At 36.9% G+C, this 20193-nt stretch overlaps 1 protein-coding gene across 1 annotated transcript in view; it reads right to left on the bottom strand.

Annotated features, from left to right (window-relative positions):
* LOC123537754 (hyccin-like) overlaps nt 1-19183 on the bottom strand; it is a 114725-nt gene extending 95542 nt beyond the window's left edge. The window contains exons 1-3 of the mRNA XM_053530687.1: nt 19164-19183; nt 18752-18854; nt 14670-14804 (exon numbers count right to left, since the gene is read on the bottom strand). Of these exons, the coding sequence (XP_053386662.1) occupies nt 14670-14804; nt 18752-18854; nt 19164-19183 (258 nt within the window). The remainder of the gene's footprint in view (nt 1-14669; nt 14805-18751; nt 18855-19163) is intronic.
* Nucleotides 19184-20193: the final 1010 nt, after the last annotated feature.

Genomic DNA, 20193 nt, shown 5'->3' with positions numbered 1-20193 from the left:
TCAGTGCCTCTCCTTTCTTCTAAATATCATTTGACAGATTTTGATGAAAGGCAACAGTAGCATTAAACATTGTATGAAATGTAGTCGACACTAATGCTCAAACACAACAATGTAAATATTCTTATTATCTGTGTGTTTCGGTTAATAAACGTTCACAGATTATACTACATTGCCACTTTATCAATTTTGTGTGTTTTTAATGAAATTTCTGAGTTATAATTAGTGTAGTTGCGCAAAACCTCATCATTTTCTAGTTTAATGGTTTCAAGAGTTATATTCTGATCTTTGTTGATTTTGAAGTATAGGCAGTGCATCTCCACTTCAACCTTTTTATAATTTTCCTAATTATAAAAACATGCACATGGTGTATATCATGGCAATTATTGGTTTTAACGGTAACTTATCAATAACATTTAGAGCTTTCATTCATTCCTTCCTCTATAGACGTTGACAGTTTCTTTGTCATGTTTTCCACAGAAAGCTGCTGTCGTCTATTCAGAATGTGGATGAAAACAAACGGCCATTCAAAATAAAACACCTTTAATTTATGTGATAATAAATTACCAATAGTCTTTTATCGTTTTTCTTTTACAATAAAATTACCACAATATTTTAGGGTTCCCCGTCGTGTCTGAATATTACCAGTTGTTGAGAATATGTGACATAGAGATATACACTACTTCTTGATCGAAGAAAATTAAGGCATACAATGTGGAACGAATTTGTCAGATATGCGATCTTAATGAAACTTAAGATGAATTTCATTTTTTTTAAATGTTGAGTTATAAAGAATTACGTCCAAAGTTAATGAAATGTTATCATTATACTCGTAAGTGTGTATAAAATTTAGAATGGCTACAATCAAGTACTAAATCTACTTTCGTTGATTTGTGTAAATATATAACATTAGCTAATAACAAGGAAAATGTTGCTTTGTCTTGAAAGTGTATGTGCGTATGTTTATGTCACAACGGCTTCCACTGTGTAAGTGTTTAAATAAAAAATCGGTAAAATTTCCTATTTTAAATAATCTTTTATACAACAACATTTTCAACAACTAAACAGTTTAAGAAAGTAAAATAATTTACATTGCAAGTAAAATTGTTCTACCACTGTTCAAGCTCACTATGAGTTTTAACATGACATTGGGTGCACAAAGATTAGTTAGTCAAATGTTAAATCTTGAACCGCTTTCTAGTGTAGATTCAATCGATGCCCCATTCTACTACGTGGTAATTATAATTCGGTGGCAGTGACTTGTTCTTTCCCTGCGCACATCTAAACCCCCTTAATAAGAAAATTTCGTTGGCGCGATACAGTAATTTCTCATTTTTCCCGAGCAATTGTGATGAACACGTGACCCCTGAAATGTTAAACAAAATTAAATAGTAGCATATCATTAAAAACTAAACTGCATTAGTGCGACTTTATACCTTTAAAATATATTAAAAGGTTGCTCCTTTAAAAAACAGCACATGATAATAATTTAACAATATAATTTTGCTTTACTTAGCATATTCAATACATATTCTCATTTGTCTCATCGAGTCTTGCCTTGAACTCAAGTTCGGAATCAAAGCCATCATCGACTATTTTCGATGACACGCCATATATAGTTATCATGAAAAATTAATTAGAGTAACAAGTTAACTAATGGTTTCCAAAAAAAAAAATAAATCAGTTATTTATATCCATACCTTCAAACAGCAACCGACATAGTCGTGTTTGGTACGGAGACCTAGTTGAGCGTTGAATTCCTTGTCTGGGGTAATTCCGTTAGAAGATGTTCACCAGTTCTCAAAAATTATGTCGTACAGCTTTTGGAAAATATAATACGTCAATTATGTCTTGTATGCAAATCACTCAGCAAGCCTTTTTAACATATATTGACAATTCCATTATTGTTGCAGACTAGAAGTTTTGTTTCCTTTTTCATCTTTCATGTACCTAAAAAACAAATATAAGGACATGATAGAACATATATCATACATATGCACGTTTATAGTATACAACATGTGTTCAAGATATGCCTTGTTCTTTCAATATTATCTTCAAATACTTAAAGGTCCAATACTAAGGAAAGTGAACATTTTAATTTCATTTAAAAAGCACAGAAACTATTTCATTTTATTGGAAAATGAAAGTTGGTATGTAGAAATTCGAAATAAATCGCAGTATATGTACAATTATTTCTATGAAGTATGAAGAAAGTTAAAAAGACCTGAGGGGTCATTCTGTCGATTCATTGAAATTTCAACATAATACACATACATTTCTTTGAGTTCCAAAGACCTTCTGTAAATTTTGACCTGCCAATCTTCATTATTTAGTGTCTTGCAGAAGTCTATGCACTGGCTATGAAAAAAATTGCCAACTCACTTTCCCTTAGTAATGGACCTTTAAAGGAAGTTTACGGACCATCTAGTGCATGCACTCTAACTATTAGTTATTCAAATTAATAGAACTTCCAGGCAAGCGTGATCACATTTACATGAGCACCAGCCCGATGTGAGTCATGCTGGAAATTGGTGAGCCGGGAAGGACATCAATTCAGTTGGTGAACCGGGAAGGCGAAATTTTAGTTTACTGATTTTTCGGAAAGTTTAGATTCCAATGACTAATCAAGGTATCACTGACATCTGTTTACCATAAAAGAACACCCGTCAATGCTTGGATTTATCAGAAATGCATGTAAACTCCCGTTATGCGACATAATATGGTGTGGTGGATAGGGAAGTGTTTCCATAAAGTGCATTGTGCACGAATGTTCTCTTAAACGGAAGGCTTTCTTGGAAAATGCAAACGTAAATGATAAACTAGATGCATGTGCGGGTACTTTAGGCTATATGCCATTTCCGAATCTATTAGTTATCAATGTGATAATCGCAAGTTTACTCACCGAATCGAGGTGTTTTGACACAAAAAAGCCGCATCGGGAAGTGTTGCGCGCACCTGTTGATGACGTACTATACCACCCCTGATATAATTCCAAAGCCATTTTCACCAAGTTCCACCAAATTATGTCAGAGGAGACACTGAAGGAAAGTGTGGAAGGATAGACATTGGACTGTCAGCGGTCACAATAGCTCATCCTGAGCACTTCATACTCACCCTTGAATGAAAATCTTTTCAGGTTTTCAATAAGAACAGTGAGTGAGCACGTTCAGCTCACTGGCTAGGGTTACTCTAGTAATGGCTTATCACACCTTCTTCACAGAGAAGGTGAACACTACAAATTAGGGCTGGGACAATTTCAATATTTTGAAACCGGTTAATCTTTTGTTTGAAATCGAATCGAACCGGTTAATCGGCCGCCATATTGAAAATGCTGTTAAATTCTTTCGTGATGACCGTATCAGGGTACTTCCATCAGCTGACTTCATTAGAAACTTACTGACTTTATCGTTTGTAAGCAGTATGACAATCAATATGTCATATTTTGGTGTATTTTATTTTAAATATATCACGACATGCAAACTGGAGACTATTAATTATGTTCAGTTGATGTGTTTTAGCAGAAAGTGGATCTATGTGCTGGTCAAAGAAATGTATAAAGATAAAGTACGACTTGTGATGTTTATTTTTTGAGAGCGATTACCAGTTTTGCAATATTAAAACCGGTTTCACCTAGTAATCGACTCGGATCCAATTAACCGAGTAATCGTCCCAGTCCTACTACTAACTCTGCTTTTTGAGGCAAGGTTGACTGATTCTCAGATTGAAATGGTTGATCACAATGAGCTTAATAAAAGCTCAGTGTTAAAACTGTGACTGGTCAGTTACTTTATCAGTAAGTGCAATAACACAACAGCCTACCCTACCCTTGAGTGTTCACCTGAACTTAGGATTTTATATGCGAAAAACTGTACTGGTGGATTTCATTGGCAAACTCTTTACTAGCGGAATGATTACTTCCTCAATAGAAACCAGTCATATAATGGCAGATGTCTGGCACTCAGGCCTAGGTAATATATCCAGAAACAGCTATCCCTTATCATGCTGGGCACGACTGATTCTGCCTTTGCAACCAGTGTAGATCATGATCAGCCTGCACATCCATGCAGTCTGATCATGATCTGCACTGTTTGCTATTCAGCCAGTATCTTTTTGGTAAGCACCCCTTTAACAGTTAATGGTACCATCCAAATTGGTAAACAGACAAGTTCATTATGAAAAATTTAGCAAGCTAAGGGTGAACATAGAACACTTTGTAGTGTGAAACTGAAATGATTTGAAATGGGTAGGGAGCCAGATTTTCATGGACTTTTTGCTGTCTTCATGCATGAAATTCAATCCAAATAACCCTAATACTTGAAATCTACCAAATCATGTTCTCTTGAAGATGTTGTTCTGTTCCTGTGAACAAATTTATAAGTTTCTCTATGTTCTATATAAATATTTATTATAAAAATAAAAGCATTAACTACAACAAGAGGGCCATGATGGCCCTATATCGCTCACCTGTTATCATTGCACTTGAGGACAAGAAGGTCCTCAGAAAAAATATCTAAATCCAAAGGACAGGAACAACAAAGGGAAGAATTTAAACAAAAAGAAAAAAAAAAATTCTTACAAGGTATAGATGTGTCAAAATACATCTAACAATTGGAGGTACCATCCATGTTGTACCACAGAAAAGTAGTCTTGGTTTTTCCCTACGGCCAATAATAAAGAAGTTACTAAAAAACAAGCTATTTATAGTAACGTAAATGGGAAGTAATTAAAAAAAATGACTGTATGTTAACAAAAGAAGGATCTGCCAAATAAATCTGTTGACATAAATGAAATTTCAGATCAGTATCTTCATTAGTTATGGAGATATACCCATTTTAATTTGAAATAAAGGGAGGTAATTTGGCATAAAATCAGTCCATAGTTATCTACCCTCATTAACTCGGTCCAACTAATGACAATAATGAAATTTCAAATAAGCCCTATAAGTACTTACTGATATAAATCCATTTTGATTACAATCAGGGGAGATAATCAGATATAAAAAAACTCTGGAACCTACAAATGGATCTGATTTGTCATGGAATCCAAGATTTATTGTTGTTGAGGATATTTTGGAAGTTTGTATAAAATAAAACCATAAAGGAAGTCTCTATATGGCTGCAAAAGCCAAAATAGCCAATTTTGGACCTTTAAGGGGCCATAACTCTGGAACCCATGAAGGAATCAGGCCAGTTCAAGAAAGGAACCAAGATCTTATGGTGATACAAGTTTTGTGCAAGTTTGGTTAAAATCAAATCATAAATGAAGCTTCTATTGTGCAGACATGGTCAAAACAGCTAATTCTGGCCCTTTCAGGGGCCATAACTCTGGAATCCATTATGGGATCTGGCCGGTTTAAGAAAGGAACCTAGATCTTATGGTGACACAAGTTTTGTGCAAGTTTGATTAAATTCAAATCATAAATGAAGCTGCTATTGTGCAGATAAGGTCAAAATAGCTAATTCTGGCCCTTTCAGGGGACATCACTCTGGAACCCATAAAGGAATCTGGCCAGTTCAAGAAAGGAACCAAGATCATATGGTGATACAAGTTGTGTGCAAGTTTGGTTAAAATAAAGTCATAAATGAAGCTGCTATTGTGCAGACAAGGCCAAAATAGCTAATTCTGGCCCTTTCAGGGGCCATAACTCTGGAATCCATAATGGTAACTGACCAGTTCAAGAAATGAGCCAAGATCTTATGGTGATACAAGTTTTGTGCCAGTTTGGTAAAAATCAAATTATAAATAAAGCTGCTATTATGCAGACAAGGTCAAAATAGCTTATTTTGGCCCTTTCAGGGACCGTAACTCTGGAACCTGTAATGGGATCTGGCCAGTTCAAGAAAGGAACCGAGATCTTATGGTGATACAAGTTGTGTGCAAGTTTGGTTAAAATCAAATCATAAATGAAACCACTATGGTGCAGACAAGAAATTGTTGACGCATGGACGCACGAGACGCACGGACTGACGACGGACGAAGGGTGATCACAAAAGCTCAACTTGTCCCTATGTGACAGGTGAGCTAATAAAAACCCAGAAAAAAATTCTCAGAAAATGCTGGTAAAACAAAATGTCTATGACTTGGCAGTGTTCTTTCTTCTATCATACTATTGAGTTATCCATCACCAGACACAAGTCAATGCTGCCACTTGATTTTTTTTCATCTGGAGGAAATAATTCCAATCATTAATCAAATCAAGCAGTGTAATCAACTAAATTACTAATTATACAATTGCCAATCAAAGAAATTGAGAAACTATTGAGAAAAGATACTCTACACACAGGAACTTCTCTGCAAATATCTTCCAAATGAGCATTAAAGTTTTTGCAGTGAGCATTTTGCAAATCAATACGTTTCAAGCTGTTTGTTTGGTGAGACTTTCCAATTATGATCCTAAGAAGTTAAGTTCTGTAAAAACTAGAAAATGCTTTTGTAAAAAAGCGCATGTCTCCTCCAATGCAAAGTCCTATAGGCAAGAAGTCAATAGGGGTCAGGAGCGAAAGTGGAAGAGGCACTGATGGTTGGCTGCAATAGGGATCATCTACTTGGCATGTCCAGTCATCCCGCTAAATTTCAACACTCTTGGCCTAGTGGTTCTCAAGTCACTGTTCAGGCTCCTGTGACCTTGACCTTTGATCAAGTGACCTCAAAATAAAAAGGGGTCATCTACTCTGCATGTCCAATCATCCTATTAAGTTTCAACATTGTAGGTCAAGTGGTTCTCAAGTTATTTCCAAAAAATGATTTTACATGAACAGGCCACTGTGACCTTGACCTTTAATAGACTGACCCCAAAATCAAAAGGGGTCATCTACTCTGCATGTTCAATCATCCTATGAAGTTTCAACATTCTGGGTCAAGTGGTTCTCAAGTTATTGATCGGAACTGGTTATCAATGTTCAGGCCTCTGTGACCTTGACCTTTAACGGAGTGACCCCAAAAACAATAGGGGTCATTTACTCTGCATGAACAATCATCCTATGAAGTTTCAACATTCTGGGTCGAGAGGTTCTCAAGTTATTGACTGGAAATGGTTTTCCATGTTCAGGCCCCTGTGGCCTTGACCTTTAACAGAGTGACCCTAAAATCGTTAGGGGTCATCTACTCTGCATGACCAACCATCCTATGAAGTTTCAACATTCTGAGTCAAGTGGTTCTCAAGTTACTGACCGGAAATGGTTTTCAATGTTCAGGCCCCTGTGACCTTGACCTTTCACAGAGTGACCCCAAAATCATTAGGGGTCATCTACTCTGCATGACCAATCATCCTATTAAGTTTCAACATTCTGGGTCAAGTGGTTCTCAAGTTACTGACCGGAAATGGTTTTCAATGTTCAGGCCCCTGTGACCTTGACCTTTGACGGAGTGATCCCAAAAACAATAGGGGTCGTCTACTCCAGCAGCCCTACAACCCTATGAAGTTTGAAGGTTCTAGGTCAAATGGTTCTCCAGTTATTGCTCGGAAATGAAGTGTGACGTACGGACGGACAGGGCAAAAACAATATGTCTCCTGGGGGAGACATAATTCTCCTTTTGCAGTCATGAATTTTCAAAAAGTTATAAAACTTTAGATCTTTATTCTATAAGTGAAGCTGAGCTAACAGTTTTGATCATTTTGTTGTTCTTTCATCATTCAACGCAGATATTCAATTAGTATATTATTGGAACTAATCCAATCTGAAAAGCCAAAATTCAATGATTTGATTAAGGGCATTTCAGACAATTTGCCTGTTACATACTGATTCTCTTTTTATAAATCAAAATAATTATGGACAATGTTGGACACTTTGCATTACTTGAAACAAATAGGGTGTGAAAATGTTTTAGGTCAGACTCTATCAAAATGAAAAGCAATTTAATGCAGTAAAACAGAGCTGCTTGTTTACTTGTAAGAAGACAAGAAGTAATGTAAATTTATGCAATATTTGGTTGATACTGTTTATTTCTATGCACGATATATACTTGCTATAACGATAGTTAAAAACTTCAAGTTCAAAGAAAGAAAACTCCTAATGCTAAAGAATTAGTTTTTGTATATTTATAGGACAGCAAGGGAAACAACCTGTACAATACTAGATGAACACGACAGACATATAACAAGGGTGCAGAATGTCACAATATACGCCCGTCACAGCAAATTTGTTTACACTAGCACCTGTATTTGCAAATGGAATTTTAATTTTCTAGTTGTTTACAATGTTGTTTTTTTTTAGAAATTATTGTAATTCTTTTATTTTTCTAAGTCCACAAAAAAAATCCTTACCAGGTAGAGATACCTTAAAATACACCCAAAATTTGAAAGTAACATCAATGTTGTACCACAGAAAAGTGGTCTTGGTTTTTCCCTACGGTCAATTATAAAAAAGTTACAATGTAAGTTATTTATAGTAACAACTAAGGGAAGTTAATCTTTAAAGAGAAAAAAAAAAAAAAAAAAAAAAAAAATCGAAAAAAAAAAAATTACAAGTCCACACAAAAATCCTTACCAGGTAGAGATAGCTCAAAATACACCTCAGAATTGGATGTAACATGCATGTTGTACTACAGAAAAGTGGTCTCGATTTTTCCCTACGACTTGTAATGAAAAAGTTACAATATAAGCTATTTATAGTAACAGCAAAGGAAGTAATTCAAAAGAAGGGACCAGTGCATGACACTCCGTCTCATGATGGTGTACAATTGTGCCAAGTTACATCAAAATCCCTCCATGCATGAAGAAGAAATGCTCCGGACAAAGTCATTCTTGTATCTGACCTTTGACCTTTAAGTGTGACCTTGACCTTAGACCGAGGGACCTGGTTCTTGCGCATGACACTCCGTCTCATGCTTGTGAACATTTGTGCCAAGTTGTATCAAAATCCCTCAATGCATGAAGAAGAAATGCTCCAGACAAAGTTTTCATTCTTGTATCCTTTGACCTCTAAGTGTGACCTTGACCTTACCCCTAGGGACCTGGTTCTTGCGCATGACACTCCGTCTCATGATGGTGAACAATTTTGCCAAGCTACATCAAAGTCCTTTCATGCATGAAGAAGATATGCTCCGGACAAAGTTTTCATTCTTGTATCCTTTGACCTCTAAGTGTGACCTTGACCTTAGACCTAGGAACCTGGTTCTTGCGCATGACACTCCCTCTCATTATGGTGAACAACTGTGCCAAGCTACATCAAAATCATTCCATGCATGAAGAAGATATGCTCCGGACAAAGTCATTCTTGAATTTTTCATTCTTGTATCCTTGACCTCTAAGTGTGACCTTGACCTTAGACCTAGGGACCTGGTTTTTGCGCATGACACTCCGTCTCATGATGATGAACAATTGTGCCAACTTTCATCAAAATCCCTCCATACATGAAGAAGATATGCTCCGGACAAAGTCATTCTTGAATTTGACCTTTGACCTCTAAGTGTGACCTTGACCTTAGACCTAGGGACCTGGTTCTTGCGCATGACACTCCGTCTCATGATGGTGAACAACTGTGCCAAGTTTCATCAAAATCCCTCCATGCATGTAGAAGATATGCTCCGGACAAGGTCTCTGGACGCCGCCCGCCCACCCGCCCGCCCGCCCGCCCGCCCAACCGCCCATCCGCCCGCCAGGGGCGTTCCCATAATACGTCCCGTTTTTCAAACGGGCGTATAAAAAGAAAATGTGGGAAATGACAAATACCCATATAATAATCTACATGATCTTTTTCACCTTTTAACAACTGTTTCACTTAAATATTATATAAACAGTCGATTTGTAACATCAGCATATGAATATAGTTGTTCACTATACTGAAATATATGGTCATGTGACAACTTTCTACACATGTGACTCCCTTGAATTGCTGTTTATAGGGAATCGACCCCTCTACGTATTTAAACATGCGATATACCAAATGAGATATATACTATCCAATTGAAAATTGTGTACTTCCGGCACGTGCACAGAGCATCTGATTTCGGACTTCTTGGAAGAATACACTTTTTCCTTGTGCCTTATAAGTGTCCACATATCTTGTCCGAATTGCAACGTCTTGCACATCAGTACAAATACGGATAGTCGGATCGATTCCCAATTAAGGCAGTGCCTTATTTCATATTATATATATGCTGTCAAACCTGCATTAAGCAGCTAGCCATGGGAGAGAGACACTATCCAGCTGTTTAAGGCAGGTGGCTGCTTAACACAAGTTGAAATTAAAATAAAATTAGCTGACTGGCTGCCTCACGCAATTGGCTACTAAATACAGGTCACAGTTAGGACAGGTACAACTGTAGACGTTGCACTAAATTCTTTGAGTGGGACAGAAAATATTCTCAAAAACGAAAATTTGTAAAACCGATGGATGCACTCCGAAATATTATTACTGCATTATGTGGAATTCACTTACTGGGCACAGTTTACCAATGTTGAATAATCAAAGGGCAATATCTCATAACAAGAGGGCCATGATGGCCCTATATCGCTCACCTGTTATCATTGCACTTGAGGACAAAAAGGTCCTCAGAAAAAATATCTAAATCCAAAGGACAGGAACAACAAAGGGAAGAATTTAAACAAAAAGAAAATAAAAATTCTTACAAGGTATAGATGTGTCAAAATACACCTAAAAATTGGAGGTACCATCAATGTTGAAACTACAGAAAAGTGGTCTTGGTTTTTCCCTACGGCCAATAATAAAAAAGTTACTAAAAATAAGCTATTTATAGTAACGAAAAAGGGAAGTAATTGAAAAAAAAATATATTGTAAGTGAACAAAAGAAAGATCTGCCAAATAAATCTGTTGACATAAATGAAATTTCAGATCAGTATCTTCATTAGTTATGGAGATATACCCATTTTAATTTGAAATAAAGGGAGGTAATTTGACATAAAATCAGTCCATAGTTATCTACCCTGATTGTCTCACTCCAACTAATAACAATAATGAAATTTCAAATATGTCCTATAAGTACTTACTGATATAAATCCATTTTGATTACAATCAGGGGAGGTAATCAGATATAAAATAACTCTGGAACCTACGATTGGATCTGATTTGTCATGGAATCCAAGATTTATTGTTGTTGAAGACATTTTGGACGTTTGTATCAAATAAAACCATAAATGAAGTCTCTATATGGCTGCAAAAGCCCAAACAGCCAATTTTGGACCTTTAAGGGGCCATAACTCTGGAACCCATGATGGAATCTGGCCAGTTCAAGCAAGGAAGCAAGATCTTGTGGTGATACAACTTTGGTTAAAATCAAATCATAAATGAAGCTACTATTGTGCAGACAAGGTCATAATAGCTAATTCTGGCTCTTTCAGGGGCCATAACTCTGGAACCCATGATGGAATCTGGCCAGTTCAAGAAAGGAACCAAGATCTTATGGTGATACAAGTTGAGTGCCAGTTTGGTAAAAATCAAATCATAAACTAGAAAATGCTTTTGTAAAAAAGCGCATGTCTCCCCAAATGCAAAGTCCTATAGGCAAGAAGTCAATAGGGGTCAGGAGCGAAAGTCAAAGAGACACTGACGGTTGGCTTCAATAGGGATCATCTACTTGGCATGTCCAGTCATCCCGCCTAATTTCAATACTCTTGGCCTAGTGGTTCTCAAGTCACTGTTCAGGCTCCTGTGACCTTGACCTTTGATCAAGTGACCTCAAAATAAATAGGGGTCATCTACTCTGCATGTCCAATCATCCTATTAAGTTTCAACATTGTAGGTCAAGTGGTTCTCAAGTTATTTCCAAAAAATGATTTTACATGAACAGGCCACTGTGACCTTGACCTTTAATTGACTGACTCCAAAATCAATAGTGGTCATCTAATCTGCATGTTCAATCATCCTATGAAGTTTCAACATTCTGGGTCAAGTGGTTCTCAAGTTATTGATCGGAACTGGTTATCAATGTTCAGGCCTCTGTGACCTTGACCTTTAACAGAGTGACCCCAAAAACAATAGTGGTCATTTACTCTGTACGAACAATCATCCTATGAAGTTTCAACATTCTGGGTCGAGAGGTTCTCAAGTTATTGATTGGAAATGGTTTTCCATGTTCAGGCCCCTGTGGCCTTGACCTTTAACAGAGTGACCCCAAAATCGTTAGGGGTCATCTACTCTGCATGACCAATCATCCTATGAAGTTTCATCATTCTGGGTCAAGTGGTTCTCAAGTTACTGACCGGAAATGGTTTTCAATGTTCAGGCCCCAGTGGCCTTGACCTTTCACAGGGTGACCCCAAAATCGTTAGGGGTCATCTACTCTGCGTGACCAATCATCCTATTAAGTTTCAACATTCTGGGTCATGTGGTTCTCAAGTTACTGACCGGAAATGGTTTTCAATGTTCAGGCCCCTGTGACCTTGACCTTTAATGGAGTGACCCCAAAATCGATAGGGGTCATCTACTCTTCATGATCAATCATCCTATGAAGTTTCAACATTCTGGGTCAAGTGGTTCTCCAGTTATTGATCGGAAATGGTTTTCAATGTTCAGGCCCCTGTGACCTTGACCTTTGACGGAGTGACCCTAAGATCAATAAGGGTCATCTTCTCTTCATGACCAATCATCCTATGAAGTTTCAACATTCTGGGTCAAGTGGTTCTCTAGTTATTGATCGGAAATGGTTTTCAATGTTCAGGCCCCTGTGACCTTGACCTTTGACGGAGTGACCCCAAAATCAATAGGGGTCATCTACTCTTCATGACCAATCATCCTATGAAGTTTCAACATTCTGGGTCAAGTGGTTCTCTAGTTATTGATCGGAAATGGTTTTCAATGTTCAGGCCCCTGTGACCTTGACCTTTGACAGAGTGACCCCAAAAACAATAGGGTCGTCTACTCCAGCAGCCCTACAACCCTATAAAGTTTGAAGGTTCTAGGTCAAATGGTTCTCCAGTTATTGCTCGGAAATGAAGTGTGACGAACGGACGGACGGAAGGACGGACGGACAGACGGACAGGGCAAAAACAGTATGTCTCCTGGGGGAGACATAATAAAGCTGCTATTGTGCAGACAAGGTCAAAATAGCTAATTTTGACCCTTTCAGGGGCCATAACTCTGGAATCCATAAAGGAATCTGGCCAGTTCAAGAAAGGAACCGTGATCTTATGGTGATACAAGTTGTGTGCAAGTTTGGTTAAAATAAAATCATAAATGAAGCTGCTATTGTGCAGACAAGGTCAAAATAGTTAATTCTGGCACTTTCAGGGGCCATAACTCTAGAACCCATGATGGAATCTGGCCAGTTCAAGAAAGGAACCAAGATCTTATGGTGATACAAGTTTTCTGCCAGTTCGGTAAAAATCAAATCATAAATAAAGCTGCTATTGTGCAGACAAGGTCAAAATAGCTAATTTTGACCCTTTCAGGGGCCATAACTCTGGAACCCATAATGGGATCTGGCCAGTTCAAGAAAGGAACCGTGATCTTATGGTGATACAAGTTGTGTGCAAGTTTGGTTAAAATAAAATCATAAATGAAAGCACTATCGTGCAGACAAGAAATTGCTGACGGTCGCACGGACGGATGGATGAAGGGTGATCACAAAAGCTCACCTTGTCACTATGTGACAGGTGAGCTAAAAAAAATCATTCCATCAAAATATGAAGAAAAATTGTGCACTTCTCCCTGAGAGTGAAGCATCCTATAAATTTTCCCTGAATTCCAGCCAAAGATTGCTGAGAAATACTCCTCACTATCATGGCAATATAGTTTACTAATGTTGAATCATTTAAGGGCGACAACTCAGTAAAAATCAGGCGAACGGAACATAAAGATAATATGCGCATTTCCTTTTGGAAGTGAAGTTTCAATGAATTCCAGCCAGTGGTTGCTGAGGAATACACCTGACAAAAACTGATACTACAGTATACTTATTTTGAACAATAAAAGCGCAGTTACTGAGTAAAAAAATCATCCGACCAAAATACAAAGATAATATGCCCATTTCCTCTTGATAGTAAAGCTTCCTATGATATTTTGCTGAATTCCAACCAGTGGTTGCTGCAAGAACTGTACTATAGTACACGAATAACTTACTAAATAACTAAGGACAATAACAAGATAGATCAGGTGGTTTTCACCATGGAGTGCGAATAAAAGGTTTAATATAACAGCAGCTTGGTGGTGGTGGCAGGGTATTTAAGCACAGGAAAATGAATTCTTTTTTATTTTGAGTAAGGAGAGGTAAAGGGTGTGGGGAGGGGATGGAGATTAGGGTAATGCTGGGTTTTGAATGGGATAAGTAATGTGCTTTGTTGCACTCTGCACATCGTCTCATAACCATCCCTACCTATATTCTTAAGTTTCAAGTTAATACCTTGAATGGTTATAAAGTTATGCTCTGGACACAAAATATGATGGGAAGATTTGACCTTACAATGACCTTGCCCTTTTATTACCATGGTTCATGTGCTTGGCACATTATCTCATCACCACCTACCTAAATGCAAAGTATAAATACCTTTAATGTTTATAAAATTATGCTATGGACACTTAATATGACAGATAATTATTCATTTTATGACCTTGACGTTTGAAGTTTAAAGTCAATTCCTTTAATGATTATAAAGCCATGCTTTGGACACAAATTATGACAGACGGACATATGCGCCATCACATAATATGACCATTTTTTTTTTTTCAAAACAAGGGCATAAAAAGGTGACCAACTGTAAATAGTACCATACTTACAGATTTCTCTCCCCTGCTGACACAAGCCAGGTACAACCAGAGTAGTGAAGGAACCAGTTCGAGGGCAAATCGTTGCAGCTCACTTTCACTGGATCTGTAAAACTCAAACAACTGATGACACACTGGATCTAATATCTGAAATAAAGAGAAACAGATCCAAGGTTATTGACCAGACACACTGGATCTAATATCTAAAACAAGAGGGCCATGATGGCCCTATATCGCTCACCTGTTATCATTGCACTTACGGACAAGTCTTCAAGGTCAAAAGATCATAATAGAAATCAATCAAAAGAATTATGAGAAAATATAGTTGAAATTTTCTTTAAGTAACTTAAAAAACAAGATTTGAAAACTTTTTGTAGAGGTCCACTAGGCAATGCCACAGGTCAAATATCTAAGCTCTTCTGGTTTATTTTTAGAAAATTTTGAAGATTTTTCTATGTACAATCAAGTAACCCATGGGCAGGGTCAATTTGACCCCAGGGTCATGATTTGAATAACTTTGTAAAAGTCTAATAGGCAATGATACATGTCAAATATCTAAGATCTAGGCCTTCTGGTTTATTTTTAGATTTTTTTTTTAAGATTTTCCTATGTAAATCAAGTGACCCCTAGGGCGGAGTCAATTTTGACCCCGGGGGACAAGGTTTGAACAAATTTTGTAGAGGTCCACTAGGCAATGCTACATGTCAAATATCTAGTCTCTAGGCCATCTAGTTTATTTTTAGGAAAATTTTTTGAAGATTTTCCCTATGTAAAATCAAGTGACCCCTGGGGCGGGGTCAATTTTGACCCAGGGGGTCATGATATGAACAAATTTTGTAGAGGTCCACTAGGTATGCTACATGTGAAATATCTAAGCTCTAGGCCTTCTGGTTTATTTTTAGAAAACTTTGAAGATTTTCCTATGTAAAGTCAAGTGACCCTAGGGGGGGTCAATTTGACCCCACGGGTCATAATTTGAACAACTTTAGTAGAGGTCCACAATGCTACATGTCAAATATCTAAGCTCTAGGGCTTCTGGTTTTTGAGAAGAAGATTTTTTAAATATTTTCCTATGTAAAATCAAATGACCCCTGGGGCGGGGTCAATTTTGACCCCAGGGACCATGATTTGAACAAATTTTGTAGAGGTCCACTAGGCAATGCTACATGTGAAATATCTAAGCTCTAGGCCTTCTGGTTTATTTTTAGAAATTTTTTGAAGATTTTCCTATGTAAAATCAAGTGCCCCCTGAGGCGGGTTCAGTTTTGACCCCGGGGTCATGATTTGAACAATTTTAGTAGAGGTCCACTAGGCAATGCTACATGTCAAATCACTAGGCAATGCTACATGTCAAATATCTAAGCTCTAAGGCTTCTGGTTTTTGAGAAGAAGATTTTTTAAGATTTTCTTATGTAAAATCAAGTGACCCCTGGGGCGGGGTCAATTTTGACCCCGGGGTCATGATTTGAACAAATTTGGTAGAGGTCCACTAGGCAATGCTTCACACCAAATATCTAAGCTCTAGGGCTTCTGGTTTTTGAGAAGAAGATTTTTAAAGTTTTTCCTTTCGGTTGCCATGGCAACCAGTGTTCTGCATAGAATTCAATTCTTTGAACAATTTTGTAAGAGGGCCATCCAAGGAACATCCCTGTGAAGTTTCATCAAAATTGGCCTGTTGGTTTAGGAGGAGATGTTGTTTAAAGGAAAGTGTGGGACGGCTAGGACGCGGACGGGTGAGCGATCACAACTTACCTCACCCCTGAGCACTTGTGCTAGGTGGGCTAATAAACAGAAACAAACCCAAGGTTATTTGATTCAGATATTAAAATAAATATTAAATCTCTATGCACCAGTAAAATGAAGAGAGCAAAAAAATGACACCTTAAATTCTTTCATTGGTTGTAGGTACAGATGAGAACATGAGACTTTTAGGTAATTCTGTAAGTGGTAACAAGGTTCTACAGCCAGTGATAGAATCTGTTTCTCACATGCCATATACAACAAGTAATAGTACAAATGACTTTCTTATAGCAAATTTTTCTTGTAAAAAAGTATTTACACAAATACTTGTAAACATCCTAACATTACAAAGGGAGACAACAATGTAAGACTTACTGTTTTGTTTATCATCTGCAGTCAGATGTTCAGTTTATTCATAAGATAATGGTTTTTGGAATAGAGAAATATATACCATAAAGAAGAATTAGAACTATCAAGGTATTTTAGATTATTTTAGGTTTTATGTATACTGTATGAATCTACTTCACAGATGTAGTTCATTACACATCATTAATTTTATAGTAAGGGAGTCATGTTATACACTGGAGTCATGTTATACACTGGGCGTTAGATATAGATTTCCATCACCTTTAGAAACATTAGAAACTCCTGTCAGGTATGCAAGAACTAAATTTCTATTGCAAAAACTGTAAAGTAGGTATTTATCTCACAGCTTTTACTTTGCAATTTGACAGTCAGAACCCTTATTACTGCTCTTTAGAATTTGCGACTTGTAGCTGATTCTGTTCTTTGAAACTGTGTTGTTTATATAAACAGTTGTTTGAACATCATTATTATATTATACTAGATTTATACAGTGCCCTTTTCATGATAAACTCATTCAAAGGCACTTTACATAATGCAAAGGCAGGCACTCGTGGTGCCAAATTCACCCTCTACTTGTACAAACATAGAGCGATCTGACCAGAGAGAGAGAGAGCGAGTGAGACAAAGCCTCAAGAAGTTAGCCTAGTTTTTTTGCGAATAGACAGTCTAGTTCAGTCTTTAACCTGCCTGGTATATAGCACCTATACGCATGAAGCCGTCTTTCCTGGAAAGAACGAGTACTGGCCTCTTAGTTAGGTAGGAGACACTCGAGAGAATCTCAGAAATTTCCAGTGCCTGGACTGAGATTTGAACCTCAGTCTTCTTGATTGACAGTCAAGCATGTTACCACTAGACCACCAGGCATCATTGATAGCTGGATTGACTAAATTTGTTTCAATACAAGGGTCCAACAGAGGCCTAGGTTAAAGTGATAGCTTTCTGATGTTATAAGAAAACAGAAATACAGTCAAAAGAACAGGAGTCGCTATTTTCCAAAAGACTTCATCAAAATAGAATACAATTAGAATGACTTACTGTGAATTTACTCAATGTGAGTGACAAATGGAGGGTAGTGGATCAGTCCTGCATGTTTAATTTTTGCTTTTTTTAATTTGCAAATCACACTGTATGTGAATACTGGCAAACAATAGCCTAATACCTATTTGTATTCACTCATCACTAACTAGTCATAAAACCCTTATTGGCAAGCAGAATGAGACACAGTGAAAGAAGTTCAGAGGTGGCGGTAAGACAGCACACACGACTTTTCTCAGTGCCTGACTCTGAATTAGAGCTTTGCCAGAAAAAGAGGCTTAACTAAATATAAATATTTAACAGAGTTATGGTGGACTTGTTTCCGCTTCGGGTGCAGGACTTTGTTAGATAATAAACTGTTTTAAAGTTTCAAGTCAATAGCTATGACAGTAACAAGATATTTTGACGTTTACATAATTTTTAACCAAAAATTCTAATTAAAAGGGGCATAAACTCTGTCAAAATTAAATCCATAGAGTTTGGGATTGTTTCTCTGGTGTAGACTTTGTAGTAACACACTATACATATTAAGTTTCAAGTCAAAGTTTGATAGTTACCAGAATATTTGCCCTTATCAAAGCTTTAACCAACGGCGACGCCAACACCGATGTCAAGGTAATAAGAGGGATATCAAGAATTATAATAACTGTAACAGTTTATGTTTAAGAGATTGCAAACCATTTTCAGTTTCCAGGTCAATTTGACCTTGACCTTTGACCTACTGACCCCAATAAACAACTTTGATCCTCTTCAAGTGGAGCTGAGTCATCCTCTAAAGTCTGAAAGCTGCAGCTGCTATATTTTCTTAATCAATCCCCAGAAAGGGAAAATGTTGAGAGACAGACATCTTCGTTCCATAATATGTCTGTTTTTATTGTTTTTGAGTGTATGAAGAGATCATCACTAAGTATGTTCCAATATTTTATTATACTGCAATTCATGAATACAGTTACCTCAGGATTTGGTTGTTCCTCAAAGAGAGAATTCAGGCTTGATATCAGCTCTCCATTATGACAAATTGATGCAGCATAACTATGCAGCTCCTCTTGGACACACCTAACAATGATACCATAAAAAATTTTGTTACGACAATGTACTATAAATACATACAACAATTTCTTTTGTGTAATCAATATTTCCCGGGGGCCGAGTTCAGAGCATATCTTATGATCTCGAAAAGTCTAGAAAAAAAATCTGGGAACCTTTACACTACCTTGTCTTCATTTTATATTACTTGCCGTTTGAAAAAATCTAAAACACAGGATTATAATATTTTGCAAGATAAAAAACTCTTTCAAGCCCTGAAGAGCAGATCTCACATTTTCACTAATGGCTGTGCAGCACATAAAATAACACTGTGTTTACTCAGTGAAATATACTTCCATCTTATATTATATAGTTATACCAAAACAATTATTATACATAGTGCAGTGTAACTTCTGAAAATCACTCTTCCTCGTGACCAGAAGAAAAGTCCGTGTTTTGGAGATTTTAAGTATTTGGAAGTAAGGAGTGATTTGAACAAGAACAATTGCATACCATGAACAGTTCTTTGTGACTTTGTAAGAGGACAGTAGCTTCTAATGCAGAGCAGCATTAACCAACAAATGTAACCTGTTACGATGTTATAGAGAATACAGGGAGGAAAATCAGGACCTAGAAAATCATCAGTTTTTCAAAAGTTTCCTGTTTCAGGAAGGTTCAATATTCAGAAGTTCGACAGTTTTTACTGTAACACAGGCAATCACTAAATACCTTATATTCAGCTAACCACTCCCTAATTACTTTTGATGTCATCATTGCTGCCCATTAACAACCTGAAATGAAATTTTAAAAAAGTGAACTTTTTTCTCCTAAAATAAGAGCTTACAAATATGCTGCACATAATTTATGTATTAACACAAATTTCTGTATAACCATCCTCCCAATTAAACAGACTTTCCAGTGTTGAAAAGTTTTAGAAAAGGCAACAGCATCTCACGACATCTGTGAAAAAGTTGGAAAAGTTTTAAGAAAAGTAAACAGCCTCTCTAGAAATCTGGAAAAGCGTTGACAAATTTAGGGAAAAGAAAACACACTTTCCATAAGTTTGTGAAAGAGCTGACAAGTTTGGGGAAAAGAAAGTTTTACACTCTTTCCATAAGTCTGTGAAAGAGCTGACAAGTTTGGGGAAAAGAAAACATTCTTTCCATAAGTTTGTGAAAGAGCGATAAGTTTGGGAAAAAAAACACTCTTTCCATAAGTTTGTGAAAGAGATGACAAGTTTGGGGAAAAGAAAACACTCTTTCAATAAGTTTGTGAAAAAGTTGACAAGTTTGAGGCAAAGAAAACACTCTTTCCATAAGTTTGTGAAAGAGATGACAAGTTTGGGGAAAAGAAAACACTCTTTCAATAA

This window comes from Mercenaria mercenaria, chromosome 18, assembly GCF_021730395.1.
Source record: "Mercenaria mercenaria strain notata chromosome 18, MADL_Memer_1, whole genome shotgun sequence".
NCBI classification, from domain to species: domain Eukaryota; kingdom Metazoa; phylum Mollusca; class Bivalvia; order Venerida; family Veneridae; genus Mercenaria; species Mercenaria mercenaria.
Note: the sequence above shows the minus strand (reverse complement) of the source record. Positions and strands in the feature narration are given on the sequence as shown.